This window comes from Mesoplodon mirus (assembly GCF_964341445.2).
Source record: "Mesoplodon mirus genome assembly, chromosome: 2".
NCBI classification, from domain to species: Eukaryota; Metazoa; Chordata; class Mammalia; order Artiodactyla; family Ziphiidae; genus Mesoplodon; species Mesoplodon mirus.
The window spans coordinates 191,851,366-191,868,047 of NC_138977.1; the positions used below are offsets into that span (position 1 = coordinate 191,851,366).

Sequence of the window (16,682 nt, forward strand, 5' to 3'; positions counted from 1 at the left end):
AAGGAAGGGTTTCAACAAGGAAAAGAAAAGTTTTCGGCTGCCTCACCCCTTTGCAGTTCAAATATCCTTCAAAACATCTGCTTCTATTTTATTTGTTTGCCTTTTGGAGAAAATCAAGGGTAAATTTGAGATAAATAAGAAGAAAAATAGCTTCCCGAAACAAAAAAAAAAAGCCCCAGTACCTGGCCATCTGAAAAGATTTTATTTGTTTGTTTAAAACATTGTTGGAGTGATAGAAAATCTGGACAAACACCCATGATTAAGATGCAGTTAATAAAAACCAAAAGTTCAGAGACTAACTATTACATACTGTAAGAGAGTAGTTCCTTCCGGTGGACTCTGATGTTTTTGGAAAACCAAGTGCTTATTGGGGAGGCAATTAACAAGATCATAACAAAGTTTCCACAGAAGACTAGCAAAGCATGGAGTTTATTCTGGATCTCAGCCTCTAGGGAGAGGGAACAGCCGAAAGAGAGGGAAAAAAACCCATCTCTGTGGACAAATTAAGCACTGGTGGGCATTCACGTGCACAGGTGGGCAGCAGCCCCTTAAGTCAAACGTGCTGTGTTGGGATCAGAGCCCTTTTCCACAAATGTAGCTGTGCTGAACAATATCATTCCACCATCTGAATCTTTTTTCTTTCTTTTTTTTTGGCTGCGTTGGGTCTTTGTTGCTGCTCACGGGCTTTCCCTAGTTGCTGTGTGTGTGGGGGCTTCTCATTTCAGTGGCTTCTCTTGTTGCGGAGCACAGGCTCTAGGCTCGCGGGCTTCAGTAGTTGTGGCACACAAGCTCAGTAGTTGTGACTCACAGGCTCTAGAGCACAGGCTTAGTAGTTGTGGCGCACGGGCTTAGTTGCTCCGTGGCATGTGGGATCTTACCGGACCAGGGATCGAATCCATGTCCCCTGCATGGCAGGTAGATTCTTAACCACTGCACCACCAGGGAAGTCCCCCACCATCTGAATCTTATTAGGTATTTTCGTATTTGCTTAGTTTTTTTTTAATGGTTCTTTTTTTGCATGTGGTAAAATTTACATGTAATGAAATACCCATCTTAAGTGTACATTCCGTGAGTTCCGGCAAATGCAAACACCTATGTACCTCAAACCCTTATCAGGACGTACAGCATTGCCATCACCCAGAGGCAACTGCTGTTCTGACTTTGCAAATTAGTTTTCCCTGATGGGGGACGTCATATAAATGGAATCACATGTAGTTTTTTTGGGTAAGACTTCTTTGACTCAGCAAAATGTTTTCATTTATTATCATCCACGTTGCATGTATCAGTAGCTCATTCCTTTTTATTGCTGATTAGTATTCCATTAGAAGAGTATTCTATAATCTGGGTGTTTTGTTTTGTTGTTGTTATCTATTTTCCTATTTGATGGACCCTTGGTTATTTACAGTTTTTGTTCAAAAAAGTTGCTAATCATATTCTTGTACAAGTCCTTTTGTGGGTATAAGTTTTCATTTCTCTTGAGTTAATGTCTATGAATGCAATTGCTGAGTCCTAAGAGAGGTAAATGTTTAGCTTTATAAGAAACTGCCAGTTTTTTTTCTGAGATAGTTGGACCACTTTACACCTCCACTATCAACATATGAGAGCACATGGGCTTCCCTGGTGGCGCAGTGGTTAAGAATCCACCTGCCAATGCAGGGACATGGGTTCGAGCCCTGGTCCGGGAAAAGCCCATATGCCGCGGAGCAACTAAGCCAGTGTGCCACAACTACTGAGCCTGCGCTCTAGAGCCGTGAGCCACAGCTACTGAGCTGGCGTGCTGCAACTACTGAAGCCCGCGCATCTAGAGCCTGTGCTTTGGAACAAGAGAAGCCACTGCAGTGAGAAGCCCGCTCACCACAACGAGGACCCAATGCAACCAAAAATAAGTAAATAAATAAAAATAAAATTAAATTAAAATTAAAAAACAAACAAAAACATATGAGAGCCCATCCTTGCTGACTTTAGATGTTATCGGTAGTGTCTCATTTTGATTTTAATTTGCATTTCTCTCATGACTAGTGACATTGAGCCCTTCTTCATGTGCTTATGGGCCATTTGTGCATCTTCCTTTGTGAAGTGACTGTTCAAATCTTTTGCCCATTTTTATAAAGTGGGTTGTCTCTTTATTATTGAGTTGTAGGTATTCTTTATGTATCTTCATGTCAGAGGATGGAGGGGACACATAGTGCCCACTGAACTAAGAAGGCATCTTGAGACTGAAAAAAATGAGGCAGGCAACTCCATATAATCAATGGATCAGTTTATTATGGGGTAACTTACTTACAGGATGGGATCAGGATTGTGTCCACAACAATCCAGAAGCATTCACAGCTGTACTCCATGCCACTCCATGAGGGGCCATTGGGACAATTTTATATTAACCTAGAGTATGGGGGTAGGTACTTGGAAGCGGGACGTGCCTTTCTATGTCAAGACCTACGAACGGGTAACGAGTCTCGTGGGCATCAGGAATACGTCAGTGAAGGTTTTCGTCATTGTTTGGGGACTAACAGGGCATAGAGGAGAGGTCACCTGGTTCTAATGATTATTAAACTATATGTATTAACTACAAAGCCCTCGATGACAGAGAATGTGATTCACTTTACATTACAGTCCCTGGCAGGGTCAGCAGAAGAACAGGAGAGACTGTAACGGCCCAAGATGGCTTCAGTTATGCTAACAGCCATACACTTCAAACAGTAGAGAGATATATGTCTGAGACCCACTCTCTCCTCTGAGGGGCCCAGTTACTTGATCTTTTTGTATTTCCCCCTAAAATGTTGCCAGGAATTCTGCTTTGTTTAGTACTATATTCCCAGGGCCTAGTATGGCCCCTGGCACTTAGTAAGAGCTCATTTACATAAACATTTACTGAAAGAATCAATGAATGAACGGATGAACTGACTTGTGGGCCCGATATCCACACACAGTGTTCTTGAATTTAATGGCAGTGATTAACAAGGAAATGGAGAGAAAGAAAATTTTAATGTTATCCTTGAGCCATAAAGTGTACTTGGCACAAAAGACTCAGGATACCTTCAGGGGATTTATTCATCCGGGGAAAACACGGCTAGAATATCTCATGGACTAGCCTGATTTGCCCCCTTTATGAATCCTCTCGTGCAAGCCACCCCTGCTGTCTACTATGTCCCGACCCCTTCCGAGTCTCGGGTTCTGACCAGGTTTGTTTGATGGATGATCAGAGCGTCTAGCCTTGCAGAGTTTTAGATAACTTAACCCAGCCGATCCCAGCTTTCAACACCTACCTCTTGACTCCCGCTGGCACTGATAATGCTGTTCCCTGCCAGCTGGCCCCTTAGCTGGGCCCTGTGCCTCACTAGCAGGCCCACCCCATGGGTGTGCACTGCCTTTCTGAGCCCCCAAGGGCCAGCAGGGGGCTCCTTCCTCCTTGGTCTTGAAGTGGATTTCCTGGTCCTAATCCAGATGGCTCTCCTGCTGCAGCTATACACTGAATAATCATTGTCAGCCTCCACGTTTGTAGGGAACTTGGCCATTTACAGAGCATGTTCCCATCCATTATCTATATAAGCCTCCAAACAGTCCTATTTGTATTCCCCTTGATTTTTTTTTCCCGAAGGAAAGGCATAAAGAGGTGATTTAATTTACTCCAGAATGTAAAAGTTGCCCTCATGTGACCCAGAGTTTTCTAAGACTCTCTGGGTCTTGCTCAAAGAATATTGGAGCTTTTTTTTTTTAGCTCTGGTGGGTATACATGTACAGTGTTTAAAAGGCTTCATAGATTTTTACAGTTCAGCAACTTGGATTACATCTGTCATTAGAAATTTAATTACCATACCAAAGACACACATGGGCAGTTCTCAACCTTTTTATTTTTATTTAACCATCATTATGGGTTCCCCTGACCCACCCCCTTTCCCTTTGGATCACATCTTCACATATTATTTTTTTAAATGTCCACCACAAACTGTACTTATTGACTCATTTTACCTTTTTTTATTCATCAGACATGTACCTTCCAGTCAGAGTTTAGGGTCAGGCTCAGATAATCTGTGCCCTCATGGGGCTGATTTTATTACAGCCAAAATAAAGATATTCGAGATTTAAGTTAACCTCCAAGACTAATAACTGGTACATTTCCATTTCTTCAGGCCTTATTGAAAGATTAAAAAGTTGATACACTGACCCTTGGGAAAGTGGAAGCAGATTTTAGTACTTGTGAAAAAGGAGTCCTATTTCGGGGATAAACTCTCAAGTTGCTGACGTCTATGTCTGGGTGGGAACAGGAGGGGTATAATGGCCTCTAACTCTTCGTTCTGTGATCTGGGCCTCTTCCAGCTCTCTAGAGAGGAGCTCAACCAGCCTCACCCTATTATTTCCTCAGCGGCTGGAGTATATGGGCTGTTTTCAGTTCATGCCCTTGGGACTTGGGAAGAACATGCATTTACTGAAACAAAGACATTCCCCTAACCATTACCTAAAGGTACACATTTTAATATGTCATGGAACCAGAACTTTTACATTGCATCAATAATTGCCTCATTCAAATTATACTTTCAAAGGGCAGTGATGGGTATGCTAAAGGCAGTGTCTGTTTCTAAATTAGTAGAGTTAATTAATGTTACTCTGTATGCCAATTATAAAAAAAGGAGTTTCTGTTAGGGAAGACTCTTTATGTAATCTGTTATTTTATTATTTTATTATATGTATACATATGAGATTTATTATTTTATTAATTGAATATTGTGCTTGCTCTTGTTTTGTAGGAGACCCAGCAGAAATCCACCAATGTTGTGTATCAGGCGCATCATGTGAGCAGGAATAAGAGAGGGCAGGTGGTTGGAACAAGGGGTGGATTCCGAGGATGTACCGTGTGGCTGACAGGTATGCTGTGTTGAGATCTATATATTTTTTAATGGAAAACTGATGGTGACACACAATTTTTAGGAAGATAGTGTCACTACATATTACATGTGTATTTCAACATTAGAAGGAGGCTGAGAGCTGTAATAGAAAGCTTGGGTGTTAGTCCTAACTCTACCCATCAGTGAGAAATAGGAGTTCCATCAAGTCATGGAATGTCTCTAGTTCTCTGTTTTCACCTCTTTGGCAGGAAAGGATGGGACAAGTTGATTACGACATTCCCATTCAGCTCTAAGGAATTCTGTAATTCTTAATTTCATGCCTAAACACATTTATTGGCAGTTATGAACGGGGCTCTCCTAATTTTACATCAAGCATTTGGCTGTCCATTAGAGATATTCTTTATTCTTTTCTGATGTTTTAATATTCTAGGGGGCTATTTTACTCATTTTAAAAAATTAAAATCTGTGCAAGAAGCAAAACTAATGTTTTCTGTGTAGTTGAGTATTGTCCCTTGTGTATAAAAAAAGAACTCATTCCCACCGAGGTGACGAAATGAATCTCCCTTTTCTTGTGTTTTTATAGCCGCAGAATGTCAAAGCTAAGGGTTAGTGACAGAACTGGAATTAGTCCTCGGCTGTTACCTTATACTCTGAGTACAAGGTAGAGGATGTTGATTCCTGGGAATGCAGGTCCGACATAGGCTGGACTCAAAAGAAAAAAACAGGTTCATTTCGGAGACATAATATTTCATATGGAGATGAACTCAGATGCAAAGATATGTTTATCCAGGTTATGAAATCAACTTATGTGTTACTGTTTGCCCACAAATGCTGATTTATTCTAACCTGAAGATAGTTCTATAAAACACAACAAGTGAGGACCTGCCTTGTGTCTTATCTTGCTATTCTGAGTCTTTCCTATTCCTGTCTAAAGCAGCCTCATTCTTCTCTTTCAAGTTATTTCCTAGTGCCTGTGGCACTTGCCCTTGGTTTCCGGGTTTCATTCATCCCTGGAAGAACAACTTTCCCTGCTTCCAGGGTGAGGCTGGACAGAGGGCAAGGAGGCTGCTGTGTTCTAGAAGGCAGATTCACCTGCCGCAATTCCTGATATGTTTCCCCCGCTCTCTCTGAGAGACGTGACATGCAGCAGTGTATAAAACAGCGTGCTCCAGACGTTTCCCTCTTGCTATGTGTTTGCCTTCATGAGATGTTTTGCCTTCATGTGTTTGTCCAAATTTTGAATCAGGACATACCCACAGAGTCCATTATTCTTAATGTAAAACACCCTTGGAAAGACAAAAAGAACAGGTAGAACAAAATGAAATAAAGCATATATGCACTTAGCACAAGTCCTGGTCCCTAGTAAAACTCTCAGTAAAGGTAATTGCTTTTACTTCAATGTATTAAAATAAATATTCCAATCATCTATTTTAATACAGCTAACTGTGTTAGAAATTTCTATTGTTTGTCTCATTTTCTGATGCAAGAGAACGTACCAGAGATTCAGGAGTCCCATTTCTCCTACCCCACAACTGGACATAACTTTTAAGAGGAATTTATCACATTAATTTCTATCCAAATGAAACTGAATTACATAAAGATGTAATAGTCAGTGCCTTGATTTACAAAGATTGCCAACACATTCTTCACATAGCCGTTTCTTCTAATGATCCTCTGTCAAAGCCAAGGGCATGACTTTAAAACATAACTAAAAATATGGAAAATACTTGTTTACCTTTCATATATCACCTTTCTTTCCAAGTCTCTCTGTCCTGCATCCCTTCTTTACTCTTACTTTTTCTTTTTCCTCTTTCCCCCTGCTGTCTTCTCTGCATTAACAATTTCTTGACTTTCTTTTCCGCCCCCGTCCTGACTTTTCCTCTTCCGGGTGCTGTCTGACAGTGGCTTGGTATCACTGCATTTTTCTTCAGGTTCAGAGATCTTTAGAACAACTGAGTTTTTAGAGGGCTCCTTTTCCAGGGTGGTTCAGATTTTGAGCTCTTAAGTAATTTTGGCGGGTAGCATTTCGTTTCCTTTCTCCTTACATTCTCCCTCATGTAGCAATTATAGTGTGTGTTTCCAATCACTGTGCTTTGAAACCATGGTAGAAGGCACCTTGTAACTCCACTCTCATGCAAAGACTCCAAACACCTAAGAGTATATGGCAACTCTAACTACATCTACAGCGTAGCTCAGGGTGGTTCTCTGTCTTCGTGTTTTGAGAATCATTTTGGAAAATCTTGCAAACAAAAGGACAGTATGTTGGTTCTCTTGTCAGATGGGTGCTTAGCAGCATCTACAAGGGAGGAAGGTGGGCCTCCCAGTCTCCAAGGGCTGGCTGTCCCTCCACTCCAGCTGATTGCTCTCATAAGGGGATATGAGGACACCACTGCCAGAGCCTCTGATTTTTTTTCAAGAGAAGCCATAATCTGAATTTGTATGCACAACTTTCTAATCTATAAAATACTCTGCAGGCAAAGTGTTACCAACTCAGGTCCTTGGACTCATTAATCAATAGAAATTGATAAGAGGCCAGTCAAGGAATTCAGGCAAGGCTTTATTGAGGTCCCTGCCTGCAGCATGAGGGAGTGAAAACAAGAAACAATTGCCCTTGCTCACTCCTGAGGTGGGGCGAACCGGTTCCTTAAATGGGATGCGAGTAGGGGCAGATGGGTCGTCAGGCTGGAGCGGTGGCTTGGGTGGTCGGCTGACCCTCTTGGTGGTGCCGTGTGCAGGAATCATGCGCAGTACCCTGCTTTTGCTCCCTGCACCTCAGAAATGGCAGCTGGTTTCTGGCCTTTTAGTATCTTATTGTTTATAATTTGCCCCAACTGTGGCCGCCTGCAGGTATTTTTAGTCCCTTATAGTTTCTTTGTATTCTGTTGCCCCAGGAGACATTTGTCCAGGTGCAAGCACTCTGGTAAAGGGTCCCAGCGCATCTCAAAAGCAGAACACACCAAGGACCATATGTAGCCTGCCAAGGTCTCCCTATTGACAAACCCCTTTTGCTTTGAAAGGCTATAATCCTAACAAGGGACAAATAGTTTTTTCAAGATTTGAAAGAAATGCCAGTACTTGACTTGTAGTAAACTTTGCTTTTTCTAGATTTGAATGGGTTTTTTTTGAGGTCAATCCAGTGATTGTAATGAGGGTTTAATTATGCTTGAATTAGGTAAGAATTAGGATCAGTTCACAATTCGGATCAGAGCACAATTTATTATCTTAAACAGTCAGAGACAGTGCCTGTCCTGTCTTGCCCATTCTGAACAGGTCTCTCTGGTGCTGGAAAAACAACGATCAGTTTTGCTCTGGAGGAGAATCTCGTCTCCCACGCCATCCCTTGCTACTCCCTCGATGGGGACAACGTCCGTCATGGCCTCAACAAAAACCTTGGATTCTCTCCTTGGGACAGAGAAGAAAACATCCGCCGGATTGCTGAGGTGGCCAGGCTGTTTGCCGACGCTGGTCTGGTCTGCATTACCAGCTTCATTTCTCCTTTTGCAAAGGTAAAATGCTTTGGCAACGCACACAATTGCCACACATAGCGCCAGTGCTCTCAAGCTGCCAGGATGAGGACCCAGCGGAGGGGAAGACAGAGGAATGTCATACTTTCAGTCTCCCCCACTGGCTCTCCCTCCCCCACTTGCTCCCTCATTTCCTCTCTTTAATATTGGTTATATAAAGAAAGTCCCTTCATTTCCAGATGCCAGGGCACCAGGTGACATAAACCCTTCCACTTTCACAATGGTAAGGTACACTTGGCCAGAGTTGAAAGGAAGAGAAAGTTAAACAAGAAAAATGCCAAAGCTCGGCAATTTTATTGGGTTGGCCGAAAAGTTCCTTTGGGGTTTAATCAAAAAACCCGAACGAACTTTTTGGTCAAGACAGTATTTCTCCAAAAAGTCAGAAGGCTTAGCTTACTAAAGAAAACAGCAGTTCATTGCCAATGCATCAGGTTATGTGGGTTTAACGTTGAGATCAACGAGGTGGAGTGTTACTCCTCTTGTTTTAAAACAGGAAATTTCTGTGAATTACATATAAGACACTATGTACTTTGAACACATCCTTTGAATGAAATGCTCTCATATTGCCAGCCCTGTCTTTTAGTTGGGATTCTTTCCCTTTTTTTTGTTTGTTTGTTTACTTTTTTTTTTTTGGAAAGTACTTGGGAGCGTTGTTTACTAGAGTGAAATTTCTGGGGTTTTTCTAAAGGGCTAGTTTCCTGACACCTCTGAAGAGCTCAAACCCCAGTATTATCTTAAGGTCATGGAACACCGGAGCACACAGTATTTTGTGATGAAGACTTTCACTATGAAACCTCTTCTTACATTATTTTTTTTTGCCAAGTTTTTTTTTTTTTTTTTGGCTGCCTTGAGTCTTCGTTACTGCACATGGGTTTTCTCTAGTTGCGGTGAGCGGGGGCTACTCTTTGTTGTGGTGCACGGGCTCTCATTGCGGTGGCTTCTTTTGTTGGGAGCACAGGCTCTAGTTACGTGGGCTTCAGTAGTTGTGGCACGTGTGCTCAGTAGTTGTGGCTCGTGGACTCTAGGGTGCAGTCTCAGTAGTTGTGGCACACGGGCTTAGTTGCTCTGCGGCATGTGGAGTCTTCCTGGACCAGGGCTCGAGCCTGTGTCCCCTGCATTGGCAGGTGGACTCTTAACCACTGCGCCACCAGGGAAGTCCCTCCTCTTACATTCTTAAAGGTAATTATTTTCCAGGATCGTGAGAATGCCCGCAAAATCCATGAATCTGCAGGACTGCCATTCTTTGAGATATTTGTAGATGCGCCTCTAAACATTTGTGAAAGCAGAGATGTAAAAGGTCTCTACAAACGGGCCCGAGCTGGGGAGATCAAAGGTAGGAGAGCCAGTTCAGCGGTATCTTTGCCACTTACTTATGCCACCATTTCTTATTAGTCTGTGCCCAGAAATCTGTCTGAAGTTTCAAAAACCGTTTTCCAAAATTGCATATAGTGCACACAACTTTTTATCAAACCATAATATCTTCAATATGTCCATGGGCTAGTTAAAACGTGGGCTTGTATTTTTCAAGAACTATCACCCCAGCCACAAGCAATCAAGTTTAGAGAACTAAAATGGACATGTGTATGTGCATGTGTGTAGGAGGAATCTTTCAGTTTTCCTCCTACTTGTTTTCCTTTTCCATTCTAATCAGCCGCAGAGGGCTTGGACTCAGACAGATTTTGTTGATAATCTGGGCTTTCTGTATTGAAACCACAGCTGTATATGTTCTTATCTATGGCTAGAGGGCAAGGATAGCTGTTTGACCTTTTCTGTTTTAATCTGAATACAGCGGTTGAAAACATTATTGCAACATGTGTTATGTCTTATTGAGTAAAAAGATTGTTCTGTTGGTGCAGATGTGATTTTCAGCCTTCTGCCTTGCAGGGTTTACGGGTATTGATTCCGATTATGAGAAACCGGAAACTCCTGAGCTTGTGCTTAAAACCAACTTGTCCTCGGTGAGCGACTGTGTGCAGCAGGTGGTGGAACTTCTACAGGAGCAGGTGGGCGGACTGAACGTCTTTTTTTTTTTTTTTAATAGTTTTATACAGTCATAAAAGATCATCTGTTTACTGAAGTGTTCCTTTTATAGTTTTCATTCCAAACTGTTACCAAGTCTGCTTCATTTCAGAACATTGTACCCCACACTATAATCAAAGGCATCCATGAACTCTTTGTGCCAGAAAACAAACTCGACCAAGTCCGAGCTGAGGCCGAAGTGCTCCCTTCGTTATCAATTACCAAGGTAAGATGGTGCCCACTGGCTAATGGAGACTTAGGCTTAATGTCAGTCATTATAATCCATTTACAAGTACTCTTAATTAATAAGGCAGGTAGGCATAAGGAAAATGCAATGCCTATGAAGAAAAACACTTCATTTTGCCAATTTTTTTTTTACCTCTTCTTCAAGAAAATCTCTCATCAAGTGTTGCCACAAGGCAGCTGATCAATGCCATGTACAGAGGCAGACTGGAAACGTAACTTCTATATTTGCAGAGGACAGTTTTATATGGTTGTCATTACACCTTCAGTTATGCCAGCACTCAAGCATTAGGCAGTAATTATTTGTTGGCAGTTGCTGAGAAAATAGTTTGTCCAGAATACAGGTGTTTCTTGGACCATTGAGAAGGAATTTGAAGAAAACAAGAAGCAACCCTGATCTAAAGTGACATGAATGCCTTGATCTTTTTTCTACTCTGCACATCCCACTCTTCCCTCATCAGGGAGAGTCCAGTCTGAGGAGAGAGAGCCTTGGTTGCATTGATTTTGCTACCTAGAAGATGTTAAGATGCAATCCCAGCAAACAGCCCTGCAGATGCCTTGGCCTGTTTACTGGTTAGTGTTAGTTGGTTCGTATAAGGTGATCAAGTCTTCACTGGTAACCTTTTGGTATCCATTAAAACCTTGGACATTTTTTTAAGAGGCAGAGTACATTGGGAACGTGCTTCAGCTCATGAAGACCCCAGGCTTAATAAGTCATGACGAATTTATAAACACAATAAATTCTGAGTTTTCCAATGCTCCAGGCAGGTGAGAAACACATAATTTTAATTACAGTGCAGAATAATAGTTCCAATAACAAAATGGTCTGCAAGGTACAGAAGAACTTCAAAGAATCTAATGATTAATTCTTTTGATCCTAGGGGTGACAGGAAAGATTTCAGAGCAGTGGCCCATGAGCTGGGTTTTATTTTTATTTGTATCTATTTATTTATTTTGGGGGGGTTTATTTTTTTATTTTTATTTTTTGAGCTGGGTTTTAAATGACGAACAGGGTTTTCAGGTAGAGGGGAGGATGGGCTTGAAACCACGTGTGTGTTCAGACTGCACACTGTCTGGCACTGTTGGTGACTAGGCCCCCAGGTGGGGAGTGGTGGCAGGTGGACACCCCTACATGAGCCCCTGGGGCCAGAGCTCGAAGGCCTGTCAGTATCACGCTAAGAATTTTAGACATTTGTCTTTTTTAAAAAAAAATTATTTATTTATTGTTTATTTTTGGCTGCATTGGGTCTTTGTTGCTGCACGCGGGTTTTCTCTAGTTACGGTGAGCGAGGGCTACTCTTCATTGGGGTGCATGGGCTTCTCATTGCGGTGGCTTCTCTTGTTGCGGAGCACGGGCTCTAGGCGCGCAGGCTTCAGTAGTTGTGGCACGTGGGCTCAGTAGTTGTGGCTCATGGGCTCTAGAGCGCAGGCTCAGTAGTTGTGGCGCATGGGCTTAGTTGCTCCGCAGCATGTAGGATCTTTCCGGACCAGGGCACGAACCTGTGTCCCCTGCATTCGCAGGTGGATCTTAACCTCTTCCCCACCAGGGAAGTCCCTGGACATTTATCTTAGTGTCAGTGGTTTGCTCAGTTCAGTCAAATAACTAGCACATTTGGTTAAAAAAATGTAGCCAAACCAGAATTTTTGTGGAAAAAAGGATGAACAGTGAATCTTCAACACAGTTGCACATTGTAAGGATAGATACAACCTAAAGTGTTCAAAGAAATCATCCCAGTTTGAAATCTTTTCACCACTCTGCCACAGAAAGTTCTAGACTCAAACTTCTCCAGCCCCTGGATCATGGACCAGCATTACATATGGGAATGCTTAAATCATAAAAGGTTCTGCCTTCATTCTCCTGTCAACTGAATAAGAAAGGACTGCCCTGGGGCCAGATGGCTGGAAAACGGAGCTTATGGAAATGTTCACCTGCTTTTTTGTGTTTTGCAGCTGGATCTTCAGTGGGTCCAAGTTTTGAGTGAAGGCTGGGCCACTCCCCTCAAAGGTTTTATGCGGGAAAAGGAGTACTTGCAGGTTATACACTTTGGCACCCTGCTAGACGGTATGGGTTTTTGTTTTTTCGTTTGTTTGTTACTCTTTATTATTAAAGAAAAAATATTTCTCAGAAGTTTTCACAGGAACAAGAAATGCTAATCCTTGGTTTGTAAATCCTATTGTGAAAATATTTAGATTATTTATGGTGTGTCCAGTTATGTATAAGCTTCCATTTTTAGGATTTTTTTTTTGGTTATCCTCAAAGGATTATTGATTATTTAAAGCTAAGGAACCAAAAAATAAACGTTTGACTTGCACACAAAGCCAAGAGAAGGTTAAGTCTTTTTCACCTCCACCTGCCCTTGCTGGCCTTGATATTCATAAGGCAGTGGACAGTCAGAAGCACCATTGGCAGCTGCCTGGACCATCCTGGGGAAGCCAGGATGAACTCAGCACTCATTGCTGACTTGCAGGATGCCTCCCATCCTCCAGCAAACATTATTGCAGCAGCTGCTTTCCTTGGTGGATAATAAAGGGTTGATATTCATGCCATACATGAAATAAATTAGGATGGCTTCATCCACTAAACTTTAATATGGGGTGTTAAGGCAGCTTTCTGGGCAGAAGGTGAATGGCTTTTAGAGAACTGCTCCTGTCAAGGTTGGAAGGATGTCTCATTCAGAAAACTTCCGGATCCTTCTCTGATCATTTCCTTCCTAGAACTGTCTTGACCTTATCAAATAGAACTTATTTATTTCAAGATCTTGGAGAATAGCTGATAAGTGGGGGACGGAATTTGTAATACTGAGCAGGGCTCCAAACCTTCTAGGAAGAAAAATCAGATCAGATGTTCTTTCCTGAGAAAGATGTTCATGTTCTAGGTTTGTGCCTCTGCCTGGGGAATGGGGCGTAAAGCAACCCCAGTTGTAGTTAGGTTTCAAAACTCCCCATACCCTCCAGAAGCCTCCTTAATTCCTATGTAAGTCAATTAATAAAAATACATACCAGGGATGTAATATGCTGCCCACCTCTACCTAAGTAGAGGCAGAATATCATAGTGGATAAAAGTGAGCTGTGGAGCCAAACTGTCTGGGTTCAGGGCAAATTACTTAAACTCTCTGGGCCTCAGTTTCCTCATCTGTAAAATAAGGATGTTAATAATAGTACCTACTTCAATGGGATGTTGAATGTTTAAAAGAATACAGTACCTGGTCCAATAGTAAATGTTCCATATATTAACAACCTCCTCACTGCATAAAATTAAAAGGACTTCAAAGTCTTGAACAGACCAAGTAGCTTATCTCTAGTCACATCCGTTTGGAAGTAGCACAGATAAGATGTTCATCAGCTAGCCAATAAATATTTATTGAGTGTCCTCGGATGTCAGGGTTTGTTCTAGCTGCTGGAGATAGATAATGAAGACAAAGATGAGCTTGTTGGGACAGGCAGTGCAGTTCATCTTCTGAACTCTAGTCCAGAGGGGTTTTCCCGCCACATCAGTGGTTGTCAAACTTTTTTTTCAAGTCATAACTATTTCAGTGAAATTTGAGGCAATATATACAACAGATAAAAATGGAACTGCTCCTTTGGAAGAAGTGGGCTCAGTCTTTCTCCCACCTGGACAGCAGCCTTGAGGGTGTCTAGGGAAAGCTGGTTGAAACACTGCCCTCTACCACACCATGACAGTCTCATGACAGAGCTTGAGTGGATGGCTTTTGGACTGAGTAGACACAGTTAAATTCCAAAAATGATGTCTCTCTGTATCAGAAGGTTGGGCAAGGTATCATTTGTATGGATATCATTTATTTTATCATTTAATTTTAACCAATTTATGAAAGTTTGAGTCAGCACCATTGAAAAATTTTTTTTACATCTTTATTGGAGTATAATTGTTTTACAATGGTGTGTTAGTTTCTGCTTTATAACAAAGTGAATAAGTTATACATATACATATGTTCCCATATCTCCCATCTCTCTTCCCTCTTGCGTCTCCCTGCCTCCCACCCTCCCTATCCCACCCCTCCAGGCGGTCACAAAGCACCGAGCTGATCTCCCTGTGCTATGCGGCTGCTTTCCACTAGCTATCTACTTTACGTTTGGTAGTGTAGATGCCACTCGCTCACTTTGTCAAGCTCACCCTTCCTGCTCCCCATATCCTCAAGTCCATTCTCTAGTAGGTCTGTGTCTTTATTCCTGTCTTACCCCTAGGTTCTTCATGACATTTTTTTTCTTATATTCCATATATATAGATCACTCCCTAACACCATACACAAAAATAAGCTCAAAATGGATTAAAGACCTAAATGTAAGGCCAGACATTATCAAACTCTTAGAGGAAAACATAGGCAGAACACTCTATGACATAAATCACAGCAAGATCCTTTTTGACCCACCTCCTAGAGAAATGGAAATAAAAACAAAGATAAACAAATGGGACCTAATGAAACTTCAAAGCTTTTGCACAGCAAAAGAAACCATAAACAAGACCAAAGACAACCCTCAGAATGGGAGAAAATATTTGCAAATGAAGCAACTGACAAAGGATTAATCTCCAAAATTTATAAGCAGCTCATGCAGTTCAATAACAAAAAAACAAACAACCCAATCCAAAAAATGGGCAGAAGACCTAAATAGACATTTCTCCAAAGAAGATATACAGATTGCCAACAAACACATGAAAGAATGCTCAACATCATTAATCATTAAAGAAATGCAAATCAAAACTACAATGAGATATCATCTCACACCAGTCAGAATGGCCATCATCCAAAAATCTAGAAACAATAAATGCTGGAGAGGGTGTGGAAAAAAGGGAACAGTCTTGCACTGCTGGTGGGAATGTGAATTGGTAGAGCCACTATGGAGAACAGTATGGAGGTTCCTTAAAAAACTACAAATAGAACTACCATATGACCCAGCAATCCCACTACTGGGCATATACCCTGAGAAAACCATAATTCAAAAAGAGTCATGTACCAAAATGTTCATTGCAGCTCTATTTACAATGGCCTGGAGATGGAAACAAGCTAAGTGTCCATCATCGGATGAATGGGTAAAGAAGATGTAGCACATATATACAATGGAATATTACTCAGCCATAAAAAGAAATGAAATTGAGCTATTTGTAATGAGGTGGATAGACCTAGTGTCTGTCATACATAGTGAAGTAAGTCAGAAAGAGAAAGACAAATACCATTGAAAATTTGAAATAATTTTTGTAGCCATAGACATGTGGCCATTTTCATCTACCATTAAACAATTGCACATTTCTTGATCACCTACAATCTGCAGGTAAAATTGTTTCTATTCTGACCCTGTCTCCCAAAAGTATTTTGTTGGTTTTAATTTTCTCAAAGGTTCACAATTTCCCCCTATAGTAAAAAAAAAAAAAAATTAGCTCAGTCTACTCAGTCCAAAAGCAAAATAAAAAATCATTTTTTAGTGTTTTTGATGATTATATAGTATGAGTTACTCCCTATGTTACTCAAGGATCTATTTTCAGGTCAGTGTATTATTATTATTTTATTTCTCACTGGATATATAGTTTGGGGGGGCTGTCATAGATCCTCCAATAATAAATGTCACATCTAAATTTAAAAATGGAACCTCAAGCTTATGTTCTTGACTGGTGGCATCCAAGTAGGGTTAAGACATAGCAGCCTTGTGAGACCTGATCATTTAATGGCAAGTCTTCTGTGGCTCTGACTTTCCAAGTCAGGGCTTGAGAGCTTTTCTATATACTGCCAGCATTTATTCAGCACATAATGTGTTCTGACCCTGGTGCTTGACATAGGACATCACATTTAATCCAGATAACACCACTGTGAAGGTATTTTGTCCATATGAGGAAATAAGTATTGGGAAGGTTAAATAACTCACTCGAAGCCTAGATTCAAATCCAAGTTATCCTGGGACTGGGCATACTCTCATGTCCTGTAAACATCTGGAATTCTAGGACATTCTAAAGCAGTTTGCCTGTATACCTCCCAAAGCCTGGTTTGGAATCATCTGACAGTAGTTATAACATCACATATTTGTAAGAGACAACTTCTTGCTT

At 41.4% G+C, this 16,682-nt stretch overlaps 1 protein-coding gene across 1 annotated transcript in view; it reads left to right on the forward strand.

Annotated features, from left to right (window-relative positions):
- The window catches only part of PAPSS2 (3'-phosphoadenosine 5'-phosphosulfate synthase 2), an 86,119-nt gene that overhangs the window by 45,195 nt on the left and 24,242 nt on the right, over positions 1–16,682 (forward strand). Inside the window, exons 2-7 of the mRNA XM_082610146.1 lie at positions 4,746–4,863; positions 8,115–8,350; positions 9,563–9,701; positions 10,253–10,371; positions 10,500–10,613; positions 12,581–12,692. Of these exons, the coding sequence (XP_082466272.1) occupies positions 4,746–4,863; positions 8,115–8,350; positions 9,563–9,701; positions 10,253–10,371; positions 10,500–10,613; positions 12,581–12,692 (838 nt within the window). The remainder of the gene's footprint in view (positions 1–4,745; positions 4,864–8,114; positions 8,351–9,562; positions 9,702–10,252; positions 10,372–10,499; positions 10,614–12,580; positions 12,693–16,682) is intronic.